The sequence below is a fragment of the Telmatherina bonti genome (assembly GCF_933228915.1).
Source record: "Telmatherina bonti genome assembly, chromosome: 13".
Lineage (NCBI taxonomy): Eukaryota > Metazoa > Chordata > Actinopteri > Atheriniformes > Telmatherinidae > Telmatherina > Telmatherina bonti.
The window spans coordinates 22,868,233-22,887,236 of NC_136611.1; the positions used below are offsets into that span (position 1 = coordinate 22,868,233).

Here is a 19,004-nt window from a genome sequence, read left to right on the forward strand (position 1 = left end):
TGCTGCTGCTTCCTCGAAATTTCTAAAAACAGGAAGGACTCTGGACAGACTAGCGTGGAGCGCGTGAGGCTTCCGGGTTACCGGGGCAACAGACTGGAAGAGATATTTAAAGGCACAGTAGCAAAGCAGCTGCTGGAGTTCGCACAAATGTCAGAATTGTAAAACTAAGGGAATGTACTTGTGTAGTTATTGTTTGTTTGTTTGTTTGTTTTATTGTAATACTTTTTTTTCTTTTGTTTTAAATTTAAATTTAAAAAAAAGTCCAAAACTTCTTTACATAAAAAGGAAAAGTCCAATTAAAAAAAAAAAAAAAAAAAAAAAAAAAAAAAAAAAAAAATATATATATATATATATATATATATATATATATATATATATATATATATATATATATATATATATATATATCACGGAGCTGTGTGTGAGCCCCAGTCTGAAAAGAGGCCTGATGGGGTACCAAACCATCCCACCCATGTCCCGATGAACACCGGTGCCATCTCAGTAATCATCACACCTGTCAGCGGATGACCTGCAGCTATTGAGTGGTCCTATCCACCACAGTAAGGAGTTAAGTGAAACACAAAGAGGTAGGGTGATTATGGCTGTTTTGGGGACTTCCGAGGTGTGCATGAGAACTTGGTGATCAATCAATCTCAATCAATCTTTATTTATAAAACACTTTTCATACAATAACAAATGTTGTGAAAAGTGCTTTACATTAAGGAAAAACAAAAAAGAGAAATACATTGTTACCCATCAAATCTCAAAGATCAAGAACCCATCAAACATGTATGTACATAATATATAACTCACATATACACATAATCACATATCAACAAACACATACATAAAATTATGTCTCAAGAAGTGTCATCCCAACCCCAGCCACCCTGAGGTCCTCAGGAACGCTGTTCTACAGGCAAGGACCAAAATGCTTCTTCATATGTTTTGGTCCCCACTCTTAGGATAAAGAAAAGACCAGCCTCTGATGACTTGAGAGTCCTGGGAGGTTTACAAGCCAAAAGCAAGTCTGATAAGTACTTGGACCCTTGAGAGCTTTAAAAATGAATAAAAGTATTTAAAAATCAACTTGGAAACACACGGAGCCAATGCAGAAATTTTAAAACTGGTGTAATATGAGCTCTCTCATCAGTAGATGAGCAGCTGAGTTCTGTAAAAGTTGTTATGAATTTATAGTCTCATTAGGAAGACCAGAAAAAAGAATAGCACAATAATCTATCCTACAGGTGATAAAAAGCATGAATCAGTGTCTCTGCATTGGCGTCAGTGAGAGGCTGTACCACTGGAAATATTTCTAAATGTATGAACCCTGTCTTTGTTATGTTTTTAATGTGAGACATAAAATCAAGATTATATTAAAAAATTTTAAAAAATCCAAGGTTCTTTACTACTTCAGAGGGATTAAAAGAAAATTATTTTAGTTTTAAAACCAGTTTCCTTCTGTGTACATCAGGACCAATGACTAAATCTTCTGTTTTATACTGGTTAAGCTGAAGGAAATTTTCTGCCACCCATGTTTTGATATCCAAGATACAGTTAAAGAGGTCAAATGGGATGAATGTCCAAGGAGACACGGCCATATAAAGCTGTGCGTCATCAGCATAACTATGGAAACCAATAATCGCTACAGCACGCAGAGGTTTAAAAGAATTGGTCTTAATACTGAGCCTTTGAGGAATGTCATCTTGTATTTCCTGGAAGCTAATCACGAGGCAGCCGACCACAGCATCAGGCTCATGATTGCTGGAAGCATCGGTCCGTGGAATCTAAGGGAGACATGTTGCAGAGTCAGAAACTGTGGCCTGAGACAGTGAAGAAGAAGGAGACAGAGCCAGGGTGGCAATTAGTGATGCCCCCATATGGAAAACATGTTTGGATTGAACCATGACCATAGTCGTGAAGTTATCGATCTATTTGTCTTTGCGCAGATTACTAGTTACCAGCTGATGGATGTGATTCTCAAGACCACAGTAAACTGAATTACACTGCACGCACAATCTTGCCACCAATGCAGTGGCATAAGTCAGACAGCTACTCTGCCTCCCTCTTACAGGCCAAAGACATGATAGCCATGGAGAAGGTCGGCCTTTAAAAGATGACCTTAACAGCCAAATATGACGGAAAATCCTGGATATGTAGCACTGGATAATGGTCCGGAGTAGTAGCATTATTCTGTGGACGGTAATCACCACACAAATGCTGTATATTCAGGACAAAGACCAAGGACTACTATAGTGTGATGGTGGTGTTAGCTAAAGCAGCTCGTACACATGAAAGCAGGAAAAGCTGGACATAGGAGATCCAGAACTCGGTCAATAAGCTCAGAGGGCTTGCAAGGAAAACAAGACAACTGGCCTTCTCATCATTGGAGAGTTAAAAAATCTTAAACAGGTGGGCCTTGAAAGCCACATACTTATTGTTTGTCGGAGAGTCTTTTGAGAGACTAACTACTTTTGTTGCAGTGGTACTGCCGAGTGCCCACATGATGTTGTAGTATTCAGTGGTGTCAGCTGTGATTTTACAAAAGGCAATTCTGCTTCTGTCTGTGCAAACCATGTTGAGGCAGGTGACTCCCAGAATTTTGGATGTTTCAAAGTGACAGCGTTTGTTGTTGTTGTCCAGAAAGTCTGGAATGCATCCACATCGGTGTCACCAGTGTAAAAATTGTGATAACAAGTAGAGACTATATTTCTCACATTGACAACGCAACTGTGTGTCATTTATATTTTGCTCCTGAAAACTAGTGTGGAGCTAGCAAGACAGGGCAGTCAAACGTGTAAACAATAGAGGAGAAATGCATTTATAGTGACGGTGTCCTCACGGCACGTAAGGTTGTTTAGTAACAGAGAACACTGTGAACATTAAATGACACATGATTATAGGAACACCAGGTAACATTAATGTACAGTGAATTATTTTTCTAAAATTCACTTCAGTGTGTAGTAGACTGTGAATTTATTTCATGTTAATAAAAACAGCAACATAAGATATTTAGTTAATTATTAGAGCTTGATAGGGAGACTCCCTCATCTACTGTGGTTCCAATCGAACATTATGTATCCTAAAGTACTTGCTGCACAAAGGTCACACATAGAGTTCTGACCATATGAATAAGGAACAACTTGTATTGCTTCAGTAAGAAAATACTTTTTTATTGTTCTCATGCTCAGTTCTGAAACATTCCTGCTGTAGTACATTTCATAAATAACAAACATGGACGCATCTGGAAAAATATACTGAACATTCATGGTATCCAAAAATATTTGGTTTTACAAAATGACGTGATATTTTATCATATAGCATCTTTTTACAATGCCTCACAATAATAACAGGTATCATGGTGCTTCCAAACCATAATATTTTATGTTTTCTTTCAGGAGCCAGGAGGAAGTATGCTGACACCAGTGTATTTATCCTTACTGTCTCAAAAAGAAATAAAACTTCAACTACCTCTGATCACACACACACCCATCTTGTCCCAGGCAAACAAATCCAGGCTTTCCATTTCCCAGAACTGATTTCTGCAGATGTGCTCCAAAAAAGATGAAAAAAAAAAAAAGCATCTGATGCAGCACAGTTTGTCTGAGGTGTGCACAAAGAGGAAGCCATCAGCTCTTATATTATTTTTTATGCACACATATGCAAATTTGCAACATACAGTACATGTATAAACAAAATTATAACCACAAATGTGCAAATGAATGCTCACACACACATGCACAAACTGCTGCCTTAAAAGCTGCAAGTGCATATTATAGGAAAACATTTACAACATGATAAAAATCCCAACTGTGTGACTGTTATTGGGCAGCACTTTTATCGGTTGGTTGTGTTTCCCCCTGGGCCCGCTTTGCTGGTGTCTCATCAGTTCCAGGGGGGTCCTGTGGTCCCGCACAGCAGCGACAAAACAAAAAAGCTTTCTGAAGCTCTTCTACCATTGCTTTTTCTCCATCTTCAAGCACAGCACCCTCCTGCATATCCCACCTGCAGAACACAGACATAGACAACACAAACTGTTTTAATACAAGCAAACATTTGCCAAGGTTAAATGAGAACACACTGAGCAGAAACTACTGCATGACTCTGATGAGTTCTTTCTGGTGCATTAGGACCTTGCCAACATATCAGACCAGATTACTCCCCTATTTTATCTCCTACATAAAAAAAAAAAAAAAAGAAATAACCCAACTAGTGTGCATATCTAAGGATGACCAAAATACATTCTGCCTGCTGAGGACACTTTGGATTGAAAGTTCCTCAAAGCAGTACAATTACTGTTTTAATCTGGTTTCCGGTTGTTAGTCATACAAACTGCAGACCAAAAAGGCTGTGCACCAACACTTTTTAAGTTCTCACGCAAGTATCTTTTCTTAATGTCTTATGCAGTGTCAGTCGGTATCTTGGTGGTTTTTGATGTTGTCCTACACAATGTGACACAGTTTTGTAATGGAAAAAAAAAAAAAAAGTACTTTTAGCTTTACACACACACACACATATATATAAAGAAAAGCACACAATGTCAATGCACACTAAAAGTAAGGTAGGGGAATGAAAAAGAATATGCGTTATGGTCTCTGCGTAGCTGGATCTTTGCCTCGGGTTTAAGTACGACTCTTACTGTGGCAAAGTAATCCTCTAACAACTGCAGAACCCTCCCTCATTGGGTGACTAAATTTTATGGCGGAAATTGTTCCACACATTGTGTTGCTTCTCCATCTAGTTTAATCGCTTCTAGAGTATGTCTCCCCATCACATTTTCTAATTCTTCAAGCTACAGAGTGGATGGAGGGCTTCATATGAGGACATCAAGGGAAGTCACGTTGTAATTCACTCACAGTATTTCAATTGAATCCCTTGACGAGTGACTGTGGTCAATCAAATCCATATGGAAAGCTGAAGGCTGCCTTTGAGCAGCTGCATTACACTCCCTCCAAAGAAGAATTATATCTGTCTGACTGCAAATGATTGCATTTTCATTGCAATCTCTGCGTCTCCTTTTATCCTGCCCTCCCTCCCCTCCAATTTCTCGCTATAGGCCATCCTCAAACATGTACCACATAGTTGTGCTTTGTGCATGTGTGTGAGGTATATGTGTGTAAAGAGGAAAAAGTAGACAAAACAGCAAGTATATCACACATACATTTAATGCATACTAAAATGTGTACCGGTCTTTCTTTTTTTAATGAAGTTTCAGCCTCTGTCACAGTGTGTTTTTGGATCAATCATCCATAGTCTTTCTCCATTTCCCAGCTACTTTCATTGTAACAATTATCCTCTATAAGGGGAGGATCTGTTTATGTAAATGTGCATTCTCCCGCCATATACAAGTTTGACCATGCATTTCTGTTTCACTGGGTAATTTTTTGCACAAGTCTCTTCTGTTACATCCATCAAAGTCTGAGTGGACTGTCTCTCAAAGAAGACAGGGAACAAAGGAGTTGTAGTACGAGAAGACAAGTTATGCCTGCATTATTTTTTTGAGTGACATCGAATTGAAATCAGTTCTGCCAAATAACCATTATGAGATACAAATACTCACACAAACAAAACAATACAAATGTCACATAGTGTGCAAAACAAGAGCAAGAAGCGAGTGAGGGAGAACAGAAAGCTGGAAAGAATGGCAGCCAATAAAGGAGGGAGCGAGAGAGGAAGCAAGACAGGAAGGTACGCTAAAGGTTTTTCAATGTTTAATTTTCAAATAGGATTAAGCAGAATGACATTTAGCTGAAGGTTACAGGCTCAGCATTGTCTTAGCTGATATTGATATGCAGGAGGCGCCCTGCTTGTCACTGGGACAAACACTGTTGATGAATGAGAAGCCTTTCCCAAGGAAGGTGTTAAGTGCAAATTTGAAATGAGAGTGAGGTAGAAGTGGAAAGGAAAAGGAAAAAAAAAAGAACACACACACACACACACACATACACACAGATTGAATTACCACAATAGTTGCCATGTAAACTGTCACTAGATTATGTTTCCAAAAGTGTAAATTGCTCCGTAAAGTACAGGTTGCATATTTGTTGAGGCTGCTTGATCTTGTGCTGAAAAGGAGCAAAAATAATAATAAAAAAAAATGCACAAGGTGCTTTGCTGTGTGTATCTAATTTCAACAACAGCGACACAACAATACCTCTTAGAAATGCATAAGTAGGCTAAAGTTGACAGTAACTTCTCTGTATCCTCATTTCTGCAAGTTTTCCCCCGGAATTTACATCTTAATAAGGGGAGTCTTACCCTTTAATTCTTATGGGCTATGCTCATTTCTCATGCATTAATACTGGAGCTGCTGACTTGGCTCTTCCTCTGAATACAGAATAGGACACACATATTAAGACTCATATATTTACAGGATTGATGCCACAGGAGATTGTCTCGGAGTGAGATGAAAAGGCTGGCTCGTATCTATTTCAATGTGAACATCAGTGTAAACTCTCCTAATCATGGGATGATGCAAACACAAGACAGACAACATCTACTTTGATTTTCAGCTGATAACCAGTAGTGATGTTCAACAAATCGAGAGCATGAGCACAGATCTGCTCAGAGATCATCAGGTAATTGACTCACTTCCTAAATCTTACTTAAAACATGGTGCAAATGAAGACCTCTGCAAAAATATATCTCCTGGAGACAAAAAAAATACAAGAAGCTTTAGCTAAAATGTTGTTTTTTTTTTTTTTTTTAAAGTATTTGCCAAAGAGTGAGAAGCATAAAAAAAAAAACTGGAAGAACTACTATTGTACACTTTGGAAAGAAGTCAGCAGGCAACCAGACTGAGTACTTGAAAGATCAGAAGAAACTGTGGCCAGTGGTTTCTTTTGCAGCTGTCAGTGGGCTGAGTGGTTTCTCTCAGAGTGTTGGGTGTTTGTGCTGCACAGGGTGCCCTGCCTGCTCTGCCACTGGGACCTCTGTTTGTTTAAAAGGCGCGCCTGTCAAACAGAGAGTGCCACCGACAGCCAGACACTCAGCTAAATGACTCTGACAGCAGCCCTAATCAGAGGCTTTGCACATTGCCACAGGGCCTGGAGGATCCATCATAACCCAGGCCTAAATATTTAAAGTGCTAAACTTTCCAAAGGTCAGGCCTTTCCATGCATGCCAGGGCGACATGTGTCAGGGAGGTAGGAAGGGAGGCACAAAACAAGAGGGAGACATAGAGAAATACAGACTATACTTGAACCTCTTTTAGAAAGTTTACCATTTGAGGACATCAGCTTTAGCATTTAGACCTTTGGAACCAGATTCATATTAATTTGAATGATGTTGCCTGAAGTGAACAGACATAATCTTTATTATTCATCATATCTTCAAATATCTATTAAACTATTATTAGTGTGAAAGTTATATTTTACAGGACTAATACTTAATCATAAACCTTTCTTTGAAATTTTTCTCAGGGGCTGCGACAAACAAAAACACACAGAGTTTTTTTTTACTGTTCTCCTCCTGCCTTTTCTTCGGGTACTTTTTATTTGACTGTTTCTGCATCATCTTCCTCTGTTTCTCTTCTTCTCTGGTTTGCCCTTTAGGCTGGTAGCATAAACTGCACAACTTTTCTGTGTCAAGTGACAGATAGCTATGCCCTGTCTGAACGGAGAAACTTAAGCATGTAACCGATGCAGGTATGTCCATCTGTCTGTGTATCATCTTTTATGTTGAACATACATGAGTGAGGTGTAAAAGTGCATCAACATACACTTCCTAGTGGAAGGCTATGCATGTGAGAATGTATGCAAACATAATCTGTGCATTCCCTTATCAGACTTGGGGTAACTGTGGTAAGTTTAAACAATTACATTTTATACTCAGTCAGACAGACAGACAGGCAGACAGACATACATCATAGCAATAGCTGCATTTCCATTACAGTTATTTTTTTTTTAATCTCATCCATTGAACAAGATTTTCTATGAATTGTGGCTTCTACCAGATAGCCAGGTAGCATTGTTTCTTGCTTTGGAGGATTTACCATAGCATTTTGAAGCCCTCCCTCATTTCCCTTTCTAATTCCTCGTAAAACTCGACAATTCGCTGTTGTTGTTTGTTGTTTGCTGTCAGCGATGGTGGTTATATTTTTCTTTTATTTGTAAAAAATATTTCCATCTCCTCCACTGGTCATCCATACAGCCCCATCTTTACTTCTTGCCATGTCTGAAAAACCACCAAAACCTTTTAACTGTATTTGAGAGTTTTTTTTTTTTTTTTAGTATTTTGGTGTTTTTCCATTACCAGTTTTTTATTGTGAGATTTAGGTTTTATGCAGGGCTAGTGGGTGTAAGAAACACAGCTAAGTGTTCATTTATGTAAAATTAAGACAGCTTAAATTTGTGTGCACTTATGTGGAGTAAAAGGAGACAAACAGTTGCATGGCAAACTAAAATTTAACTACAAAGCCACATTCAGAAAACAAAGAAAGGCAGTTAGTTGGGACTGATTACTGTGCATTAGAAAGTACTTCAGTTGGGACAACTGACAAGTTCACAATACTGGACAGGAGGTCATTTCTTTGACTCAATTTCCATTGAGAAGCAAACATCCAATTCAATTTAGATATGTGCCTGTGCAAGGCCATAAGCCAGAGGGAGATTGTAACTGACAGCCATTGGACAGCTGGCTGGATTTGAATATTGACGAGACAGAGACTTGACAGGAGGGATTATACTCTACCTTCTGACTTACTAGCTGCTGCACTGATCCATTCTATTGTCAGATCAACTCAGTGTCAGATCTACAGTATGTCTGTGCAGTGCAGTGATGCCACTTAGTATTAGACCTTACCTGAGATCAATCTCAATGCAAACTGATGTCCACTCAAAAACCACCAGACATACAGCAAAAGCAACAAGGGCACAAATATGTGATACCAAAGCAAAACTGTTTCCAAATGAGATGGGTTTTTTTACAATTCTGAATTCAATACAGTATTTGTTATATTTACAAGCAAGACTATGCTAACTCCTTAAACGTTCAGTACAAATTTACACTTTATATATATATATATATATATATATATATATATATATATATATATATATATACATACACAATTGTGTGTATGTGTGTGTTTGTGCATTGAAGTTTATATGTTCGTGCGTGTATGAGGATGTGGGTCAAAAAGACTTTCTCATGTCAAACCAGACCCGTCTCGCACCAAACACACACCCTCCCATCTTGAGGGCCGTCAAGAGCAAGCAAGTCATAGAGTGCCTGATCAAAGGGCCTCGGACAGATCTGTGAAGGTCCTTTGAAAGGACATCCACAGTTACTCGAGTTGACGTGCGTTTTCTTGCTTGAGCACAGATGCACATCCAAGCTTGGAGGCATACATACACACAAATCCACACACAGAAGAACTCACATAAAAATAAGACTTCAAACACAGCATGGTATATGACACAAGTTTTAGCAATGATAAGCCCTGCATATTGCAGGGCACAGATGGCCTTTTACTTAAATTATAAGATGAAGCATCTTGCTGAAGATGTTTAGATATTATTTTAATTTTATAACATCTCAAATAAAGAATTCTGAAATATTTAAGTTGATGGGGAAAAAAATAAATCTGATGTTGTTTTACATAAATTTACAAGATACAGTTTGATAGGTGAAACAGCTTAACATGCACTGACCCAGGATGGACTGGAGGGCATTAATGCTGTAGCCTCACAGTAGGAATTACCTGGTTTTGAACCTGCTGTGTCTTGCATGTTCTCTTTGTACCTTAATCAGTTCTCTCCAGGTTCTTCAAACTCCTCCCATCTCCAAAAGATATGGATGTTTGCCTAACTGTGGGTTTTCTTGAAGGATTGCCTGTTTCTGAGCGTTGGTGGACTGATGACCTGTCAAGAGTCAAGCCTGTTACATACTCCACGAGAAGCAAGAACTGAGTTCTTGTTCTCGAGGCTGCAAGAACAAGAAAAAACGTCTTGTTCGGCAGGTCCATACATACTACACGAGAAGCACGTCTGCAGCGGGGAGGGGTCACTGCGGGGGGCAGATGTCTGCTTTATGTGCAATGAACCCGGAGGTTGTTTTCCCCGGCGTCTTTTTGCTCAAGATAACTTAAAAGGTTACGGAGGGATTTTATAAATATTTCAAGAGTTGTTGCAAATGTTAAAATGAAGAACTGATAAAATTCTGGTGGTGATCAGGATCACCGTTTGGCTCCAGGAATGTTTTAAAAGGATTCTTAAACATTGTGCTTGGCGGAGGTTTCCGCTCTCCGAGTTTCTAGTTTCATATTTAATGAGAAGCTTCATCCGCAGCAGGGCGGGTTGTGCACACGGCAGGGCGGGTTGTGCACGCGGCTGGGTCCGAGTGTTTTATTGCCACTTGTAAAAATGTTTGTACTTTCTCACCACCTCGATCAGCTGTTTTATCAAAACAATCCGTTTTGCCGGCAACAGCAAACACACGGAAGCAGCAACTCCGCTTCATGCTTTCTCTGTGTTAACGACACCCACCTCCAATATCCGACCAATCACACGATACTTCTCGCAGCCCCGCGAGAAAAAAGTTCTGCCAGCCCGGTGTGTCAAGAACTGTCTTCAAACACGTCCGTGAGAACAAAATGACGTCATTTTCTTCTCGGAGCCTCGAGAACAAGAAAAAAGTTCTCGCTTCTCGTGGAGTATGTAACAGGCTTCAATCTAATGTCAGCTTGTAGGGGGAGGGACTAGTAAAGTCCAAAAGGACAAAGGAAGAGTAGCTAATGTGTTGGTGTGCAGAACCTAACATCTGATACATAAAGTAAGAGATTGGTTGATAAAAAAAAAAAAAAAAAACCTGTTATAATACCTCAAAGATCTTGCTTTAAAAAAAACAACCATATTCATTTGAAGTGCTGATGCAAATGTATGACTGAAATTATTATTTCTCAAATTGTATAAGGCTAACACAAACCCCATTTTTGCGGATTAATTAGATGGAAATGTAGATTAAAATAAATGACAGATTGTTGTGTGAGTTGAAGTCCTGTTTTTGTGTGGTGATTGGCACTGTGAGAGGTGTACTGCAATGTATGGCATTAGTTAAGTACATTTGTTTCGCAAAGTAATAAAGGTTTATGGTTGTGCATGTGTTACACTGTCTGTTTTGTGGGTCACTCTTTCATTGTGTGTGACAATTTTTTGTAAAGAAATCATGCAAAATGTCATGCGACCACATGTCTGACATCCCTCAGCAAGGCTGTTTCTACTGCCGAACTAGTCTCTCCAGCCATACAGGGGAAAGTTTGTGTAAATTTGCAATGGCTTAATTACTGAATAATTTAGACCATGCTCCAAATTAATGTAGACATTTCCATATTAATGTGTTTGCCTACCGATTCAACATTTACTTGTAGTGTGGGCAGGAGGGTACCAATTATCACAGAATATCATAGCAGTTCTGGTATTTCAACCATCATTAGGCTGCTTGTCCACCATTGTGTGACTCTGAGTATTTGCCTATGGGACACAATGTGGTACGTTCCTCAGATATGCTCATTGTTTAGCGGCTTAGACATATCAGATTGTGGTCCAAGAAATAGGCGCGAGGGACTCTGTTTGTGTTAGCAAGGTGAGGTCCAATTTAGAAACCTTACAGTATGTGAATGCTTTATTATGTGCAATAAAAATAGGGGACAACAGCAAATATCCAAACACCTGCCAAGTCGAAACAGCTGTCTGCTGGTCAGTGCAGCGTCTAGCTGACGGCTTCACACACTGAGTTCTGTGTGTTTCCCAGAAGGTTGACAGTTCTTTGCTCCTCTTACTTTCCAGTCTGACCCCCCTCTCCCTCCACCTTACTTCTTCTTTCTTTTCTTTCTCCTCAGTCCTCCAACTGTTTGGCTCTTGTTAAGGACTGAGCAAGCTGGCACCTTTCACTGGAACAGCAGCCCAGAGGAAGTTGTGACAAACAAACACAGGGCTATGCATGTAGTAGTGTGTGCAGTCATGAGTATGTGTGCAAAAGAAAACACCTTCTACAGCAAATCATTACCGCAAGGTCCTTCATTAGGAACGTAAACCACATTGGCACATTTCAGCTGTGTCCTGTCTGTCTGTCTGATACAGTCTCTTAGACACACACCACGAGAGGCATAGAAATAATTTACAAATGGAAACCGAAAAAAGCAACCTTTTATAAAGTTCATCCTCTTTATTCAGTCTGACCACTTGTATAAAGATTTCTGGCATAAAGCAAATTTTGAAATGTTACACTTGTACATATATCTGAGAATGACAAGGATGCATATTTGACAACTCCATATGCCTTACAATGCTCTTCCGCTTTCATTTCCCGTGTCTTGCATGCTGCTGCTGTTGCAACTTGGAGTCTAAATTAGAGGGGCAGTCGGTTATCCTTTCAACCTGGCAGATGACGGCTAGCAGTCAAGTGTGTCAGTGGGTCGCTGTGCTTAAAAATCTTAGCAGTGTATATCCTTCTTTTCCCATTAACCATGAGCTCGATAGGAAGAAAGTGATTTAAGAAGAAAAATGGACAAGAATCATGAAAACGTGTAAGAAAAAGGAAAAGAAGGAATTATTTGATGGATGAACAATCGCTAAAAACAAGGAAATTCATAGAAAAGAAAAAGACAGCTATTTTAAAGCTAAGATATGAGAGAAAGGTCTCAAAGCTCACAGCGAGGGTTGGTAGGTGTTAATGGAATTGTTTCTTTTATCATACATATTTGCAAGAATTGATATAGGCTGCTTTCATCCCATCTGTTCACCTGCTTCTATTTATAGAAAGTTCCTCTGCTCTCTCTCCCCATCAGTTCATCATCTTTACATTAACAAGCTCACTATAATTGTAAAAATGGAATCTAACTGCTTTGTCCTAACATGGCGCATCAGTTACCTACACAAAAACTACCTTGTTCGTCATTGTCAGCTGTCGTATGAAGTCCATCTGAAACCACAGCTTGTTTCTCCTGCCTCTACTGCCACCAGATGATCTGTGCACTGCTGCTTTCATTACAAAAACAATTATTAAAACCTGTCATAACACACAATCTGCCTCTGCGTCTTGTGTGTGTATTTGGGTCTACTCCTTTAAACCTTGTCACCAAATGCATAAAATATAACCCATGAATTAATGAACAAAGATGATGCAGATAGTCTTTAGATTTTGCCCTCTTCCCACACGCAGGCACAAACACTGAGAACAAGCATTCAGTCATGCAAGCTCCCCACTGAACATCCCACAGAGAGGGAGAAGAAAGTTATTTGTTGTTATTTCACCTCAGTGTGCTACCAGGAAATAATCTATGACTTATTCAATAGTTTCCTTTTGTCATTTGTGCATATATGAAGAGGAAACTCTGCTGAGGAGCATTGAGGGTTGAGAAACTACACCTTACACTCAGACAAAGGCCTCGCTCTTAGACACTGATCTAACAAAACTTTTGTTCAAACCCAGCTATATATAATTTCCAAGCCACGATGACTAAATCTCACATTTCAGCATATTCTACTTTTCACAAATTGTGGATTAGCTGGGTAAGTTGCTTGCCTGTATGATTTCATGCTAAAGTATTAACTTTAGCTATTTATCATATTAGTTCTGACCTTTTAAAACACATAGTCCCAATTACAGCATTAACTATGCGATCGTGGCAGCTGTATTTTAGAGAAATCATGTTCTATGATGTGAGGAGGAGCTTTTTATTGTTGGCTGAAATATTTTCAGATGCTTCTGTAACAAGGTTCCTGGAGAAGCACATCCCAGCAATCACAACACATTTGCTTTAAAGAATCGAGAAACAAGTATCACTAACAGGCATCAGCTCGTCTTGAATTCACACTCAATGCTTTACTGTAAATCTAAGTGTAAAAGCTCCATTCATAATGACATTATTAGCAACGAGTTCCTGTGGTTTTGCTGGGTCTGCAATGGACTGATTTCTTCATGCCAACGTGATCTCACCTTTTCTATATTATTTGTTTGTGTCTCTATTAGTCTTTGACTGGGGGTGCTCTGTTATTGTCTATCAGATCGGGTCCTTGTTCTGTCACCATTTCAAACAGTTCATTTTCCACCATGCTAATGGCAGTTTTAGGGGGTTAAGGAGATAAATAAATCCTCGCTGTCACCTCATTTAAAATCAAATGCCACTTAATTATAGCTGTATGTGTTTTCAAACACTTTGCATAATTTATTGTTCTGCTCCATCCTAATCTCCAGATTCTTATCATGTGTGCTCTATTTTACCCCCTCTGTCCTTATAATAAAATTATAATGCTCCCTCTCTCACTTTTTCTTTCTCCTTCTTGCTGCCAACAGCAGTGTGAAAGAGATAAGGAAAGCAATGAAAAGACGTTTTAAGTTGTGCCTCACCTTGTACGGATTTGATGTTGTAAAGGTCTATTGTCAGCGCAGGAGAGCATACCATGCATACACTCTTTACACAAAGCCCTCTGGCAGTGTTGCATTTCTTACAAACAAAATACAAATACTGTCAAATTCTATGAAAAGAACAGGGAAACATCATCCTTCATGATCTGATCGTAGGCACACATATCACAAAAACACGAGTGCAAGCATGACGTGCCGATTACATTTCTCAGCCTTGATCCAAGTGATGTAAAAAATGTTCCTCCTGTTTTGCATTTGTACAGTAAGGGCCTAACCTTTTGTTTCTTTGAGGCATGAATGTGCCATAACAAATTAAGAACGTTAATGGCATTAACTCCCCAGCACAATAAAGATCATGTAGGGAAGTGGGGACACTTTATGCCATGTTACTGGCTGAGACCATCTCCACCTTTATGTTCAAAACAATTTTACAAGGCGTCCAAATAAAACAACATTACACTGGAAAGTCTGGATTATATTGCATCTACAAATCTTATGTCCATCATTCATCATATAGACTATATCAATGAATAACGGTAATAGGGACATTAATATAATGACAAGTGACAATGCATAAAACAGGCAGACATCCAATCCATTTCAAAAGGTAAAGAGTAAAGAATAAGGAAAATAAGAAAGCAGTCAGAACTAATCTGTTGTTTTATTAGTACATTTGACTTTTTAATCATTCTGCATTCAGAGAGCATGATTCACTGACTGGCTGCAGCTGGTGAAAGGGACAGTTCAGTAATTGCACTGCACACACGGGATCAGAAGCCAGATATGAACCTTGTAAACAGTAAACTTTTAGGGACTTTTATCCTTTAGTCAAACACAGCAAGTAAAACTGTAGTTTAAATATACCAATAAAGGCAGCATCTGAAATGTTCCAATAATTATGAATACAAGCACAAGTTCCAAATGCTGATTCAACAATCTAAATTGAGACTGTAAATAAGTTTTATGTATTAAGAGACACACAGAGAAATGCTATAATTAAACGACTGCTTATTCCCAACTCTTACCCTAAAACTTAATCTTGACCACCGGAAAGTCTTCTGATCTTATGGGGTCCAGCATTTGTTCCCCAAAAACCTTCCAGACTTTGAAAGTATGGTGCGCTCTTGGCTTTTAACAATCTGAGTAACATAAGTCCTCACACAAATTTTAACACATTCATCGAAATATGTGAAGCCAAAGCAAATGTTCCATAGCCTTGAAAGGAAAGGCTGTTGCACCATTACTAAAAAAAAAGGATAATGGATTGGGGGGAGCACGCAGTTGTACATCATCTCTACAGCCCTTCCATCCTGGGTTAGTCAATGGACCAGACAGGCTGGGGCTTAGTATGTCACATAGATCCAATGGCTGGACAGCACAGCAGACCGATACAAGTCAATGGAGGGTGCTGCTTCTAAATATTCACTCAAGTCATCAGAGGCAAATTGCATATTAATCAGTAACACAATAAGTGAAGTCAAGACTTCCATACAGGTTTTTATCAAGATTCTTTGAGTTTGAGAGGTACAGGGAAGTAGCAGTATGTGACTTAACACTCCAAATAAACTAATATTGTATATTATAAACTTCAGAAGGACACTGCAGAATATGATTACAATAAGTTGATTGTTTAGCCTCAGAAAACCATCAATCATATACAGTGCAGCCCTTCCAAACATATTCCCAATGGAGAAGCATAAAGATATTGCTATTGAGCTTTCAAAATGTCAGGGCAATGGAAACCGAGGCATTGTGCAATTACATAATGATTATTGCAAAACTTTCTCCCCCTCACTCAGCGTGGCTGTAATATGCAATGGATGGCCATGGGGGTTCATTAGTGAGAACAGGCTGCTGTTGAAAAGCTCTAGTTTCACCTCTGATCCCACCTAATGTGATTTGGACCTGAGATTGGTAGTGGAGAGATTAGATGCTAGCTTACCTCAGGGTGGGAACCAGAGAAGAAGTCATACATCAATGTTGCTTGTGTTCAAAATCAAACGTTTTCAAACCTCTAATTTGCTCTGAAGCATCTGCAAAAACTTGTTTGGGAAGCGTTCATAGTTTAATTTGTTTTGCAGCGACCAAAACATCGGTGAGCTGAATGGATACTCATAAATGAACTTGACTACACTCAATGATTTTCTTCTTGCATAAAAAAAGTTGTTGTGGGGCAACAGAGTTGAAGGGTCAGCTATAGATGATGACTGTAGAAGGTTTCATCTCTTATTACCCCCTACAGTGGGAGCTGACAGTTGTAATGTCGACCCTCTACATCCTTCATTTCCCTCCACTCTTTCTGTCACTCCTTAGCCCAACCTACGTCCACATAATCCAGGTGCCCCCTCCACCTTCCACATCATGTCTTTACCTCTTTACTTTACCTCATCCCCCTTTTCTCCACTCATTAGGTCATACTTGTGGTGATTTGTCAGAGTGGCTGTGTTGATTAATAGGCCGACGAAGCCTCTATATTTGGAGGCTGTCAGCGGGACTCCAGAATGCCAGAGCCGTCCTGCTGAGCCCTCTCACCACCCAGGTGGCCCCATTTGGGCTAAATGAGCTGTGAAGGGTCCCAGCTATGCCCGCCTGCCCCACACTAAGACGTTACACACAAACACTCATGCAGGGGTAGACACAAAAAGCCACAAACACAAGCGGGCACACACACATACATCTCAGATGCAAGTGCACATGCAGGCACGCTCATGTAGTCAACACCCTGGCTCTCACTGCCACGCACCCCTGCGTTCCCACATGATTTGTCACACTCCATCAATAGACAATAAGTTACTGCCACTCTAGCCTGTCAATGGGCCCTGTCTTCAGCAGAGCCCTCAATGCTGTCTCCTGGCATGGGGGGGTATGGGGGTAGGGTGGAATAGGGAGAAAATGGTAAGCATGTGCTAGCTGAGTATGAAGAAGAAAGGAAAAGAAAAGACAGTGAAAACATACAAGGGGAAAGAAAAAATGCAGGAGAGTACCAGTGGCAGAGGATAAAGGCAAGCAGATTGACAGAAAAAATGCAGGAGACATGAGACAAATTGCTTTCCTGTGCATCCCACAGCACTGTGGAAAACTTCAAGCGCATGTCTTCCTGAAGAAGCAAGAAGCCAGGTTCAAGTGAATAAAAGAGTTGGAGCATGTATGTGTTTGCATATGTGGGGAGTGACATGGTTCAGCTGCCCACAACCAACTGCCTAGTCTAGGTGTCAAAGGGTGGGGTGCACATGAGTGATTGTTAATGTGAATACCCCTCTTTGCAAGATTTTTTTTTGTTACTCCTGAAGTAGGAGGAAGAGGCCTTGGTGAATGAGACCATACTTGTAAGCACACATACTTTCACAGACACATGAACACCCATCCTCTTTGATGATTTGATCGGATAATGGGCACTGGATGGGAAACTGAAATCTGTGAAGGTCAAAAAAGTCTGAACAGTAACATTCACCACTGCAGGCTACTGCCACTGTCTAAGCTCCAACACTGTCATTACTGCTGGCCGGCTCACTCTCATTATCAACTTACATCATCAAATACACTTCATAATCAGCTTGTCCTTAACAGACAGATGGGTCGGACCCTCCAGCAGATGACAGAGCAACTGGTATAAAGTGATTCCTTTTAAAGACTACTCAGTGAACAGGTCATAACACATATAGTTCTATGTTATTAGTTTATCTGTTATTCACACCTAATTGGACATGTGGAGGAAGAAGAACTGAAATGTTTCCAAAAAATTTTTAATTGTACTAATGGAGATGCATAATAATCACATCTGAAGTGATTATAGTCATTATGAAGTCGTTATTTCTGAGAGTGTTGAATATATGAAAGGCGGATGGATACACTGACTGAATAGGCAGCTGTTACTGAAGATGTAAGTAACAGACAGCCCTATCATACTGGCAATAGGGAAGACCATGAAATTAAGACTCAACATATAGTAATTACAATGACAATGAGCTTTGTTCGAAGTGTCAAGTATCAATCTAACACTTGCCAGGCAGCTTTCATATTATAGCTAATAGGCAGTTGGTGAGCCAGGCCGTTGCCAACCACTGAACCAAGCTATTCATGAGCTGGCCCTTGTCATTGTGCTTAGCAGTTGATGTAACAGTAACACACCCATCAGCTACATGTGCCCCCATGCAAATGAGTGCATTAGAGGAGACCTCAGAGAGCGGAGTGTGGCCAATAAATTCAGCCAGGGTGAGAAATGTAGCCTTTACCATGCGTGTCCAACCCCATCTATTTAACCTAATTACACACACCATACCAGGTAATAAAAGTCTGCATGCCATCAATTCTGACACCTCATCCACAGCGCTGCTAGGAATGTCTATTAGGATCTATAAATCCCCAAGATAGTGATATTCTCCAGGAGTAAAGTGTGTGAAAAGGTGTCTCTGTGGGTGGCCGTGTCTTTCCTCTGAATGTTTGTGTATTAAGCCAGCAGGGACTCTCACATCATTTTAATATCTTCTGTGTGTATATGTATGTATGTTTTTAAATATATCTGCTGGTACTACAACATAGTATGTAAGGAAGTGACACCCAGCTTCATGCAGCTGTGGTTAAAGTCAGCTTCAGGATCTAGTGTTACCACACAAAGAGATGAACTTACCAGTGGGGTT

At 39.8% G+C, this 19,004-nt stretch overlaps 1 protein-coding gene across 1 annotated transcript in view; it reads right to left on the bottom strand.

The window, feature by feature from the left end:
* Window positions 1-3,821: 3,821 nt before the first annotated feature.
* Window positions 3,822-19,004, bottom strand: part of kiaa0825 (KIAA0825 ortholog) — a gene marked incomplete at both ends in the record, with an annotated part of 116,876 nt that continues 101,693 nt past the window's right edge. The window contains one exon of the mRNA XM_079250956.1: window positions 3,822-4,005. Coding sequence (XP_079107082.1) covers window positions 3,822-4,005 — 184 coding nt within the window. The remainder of the gene's footprint in view (window positions 4,006-19,004) is intronic.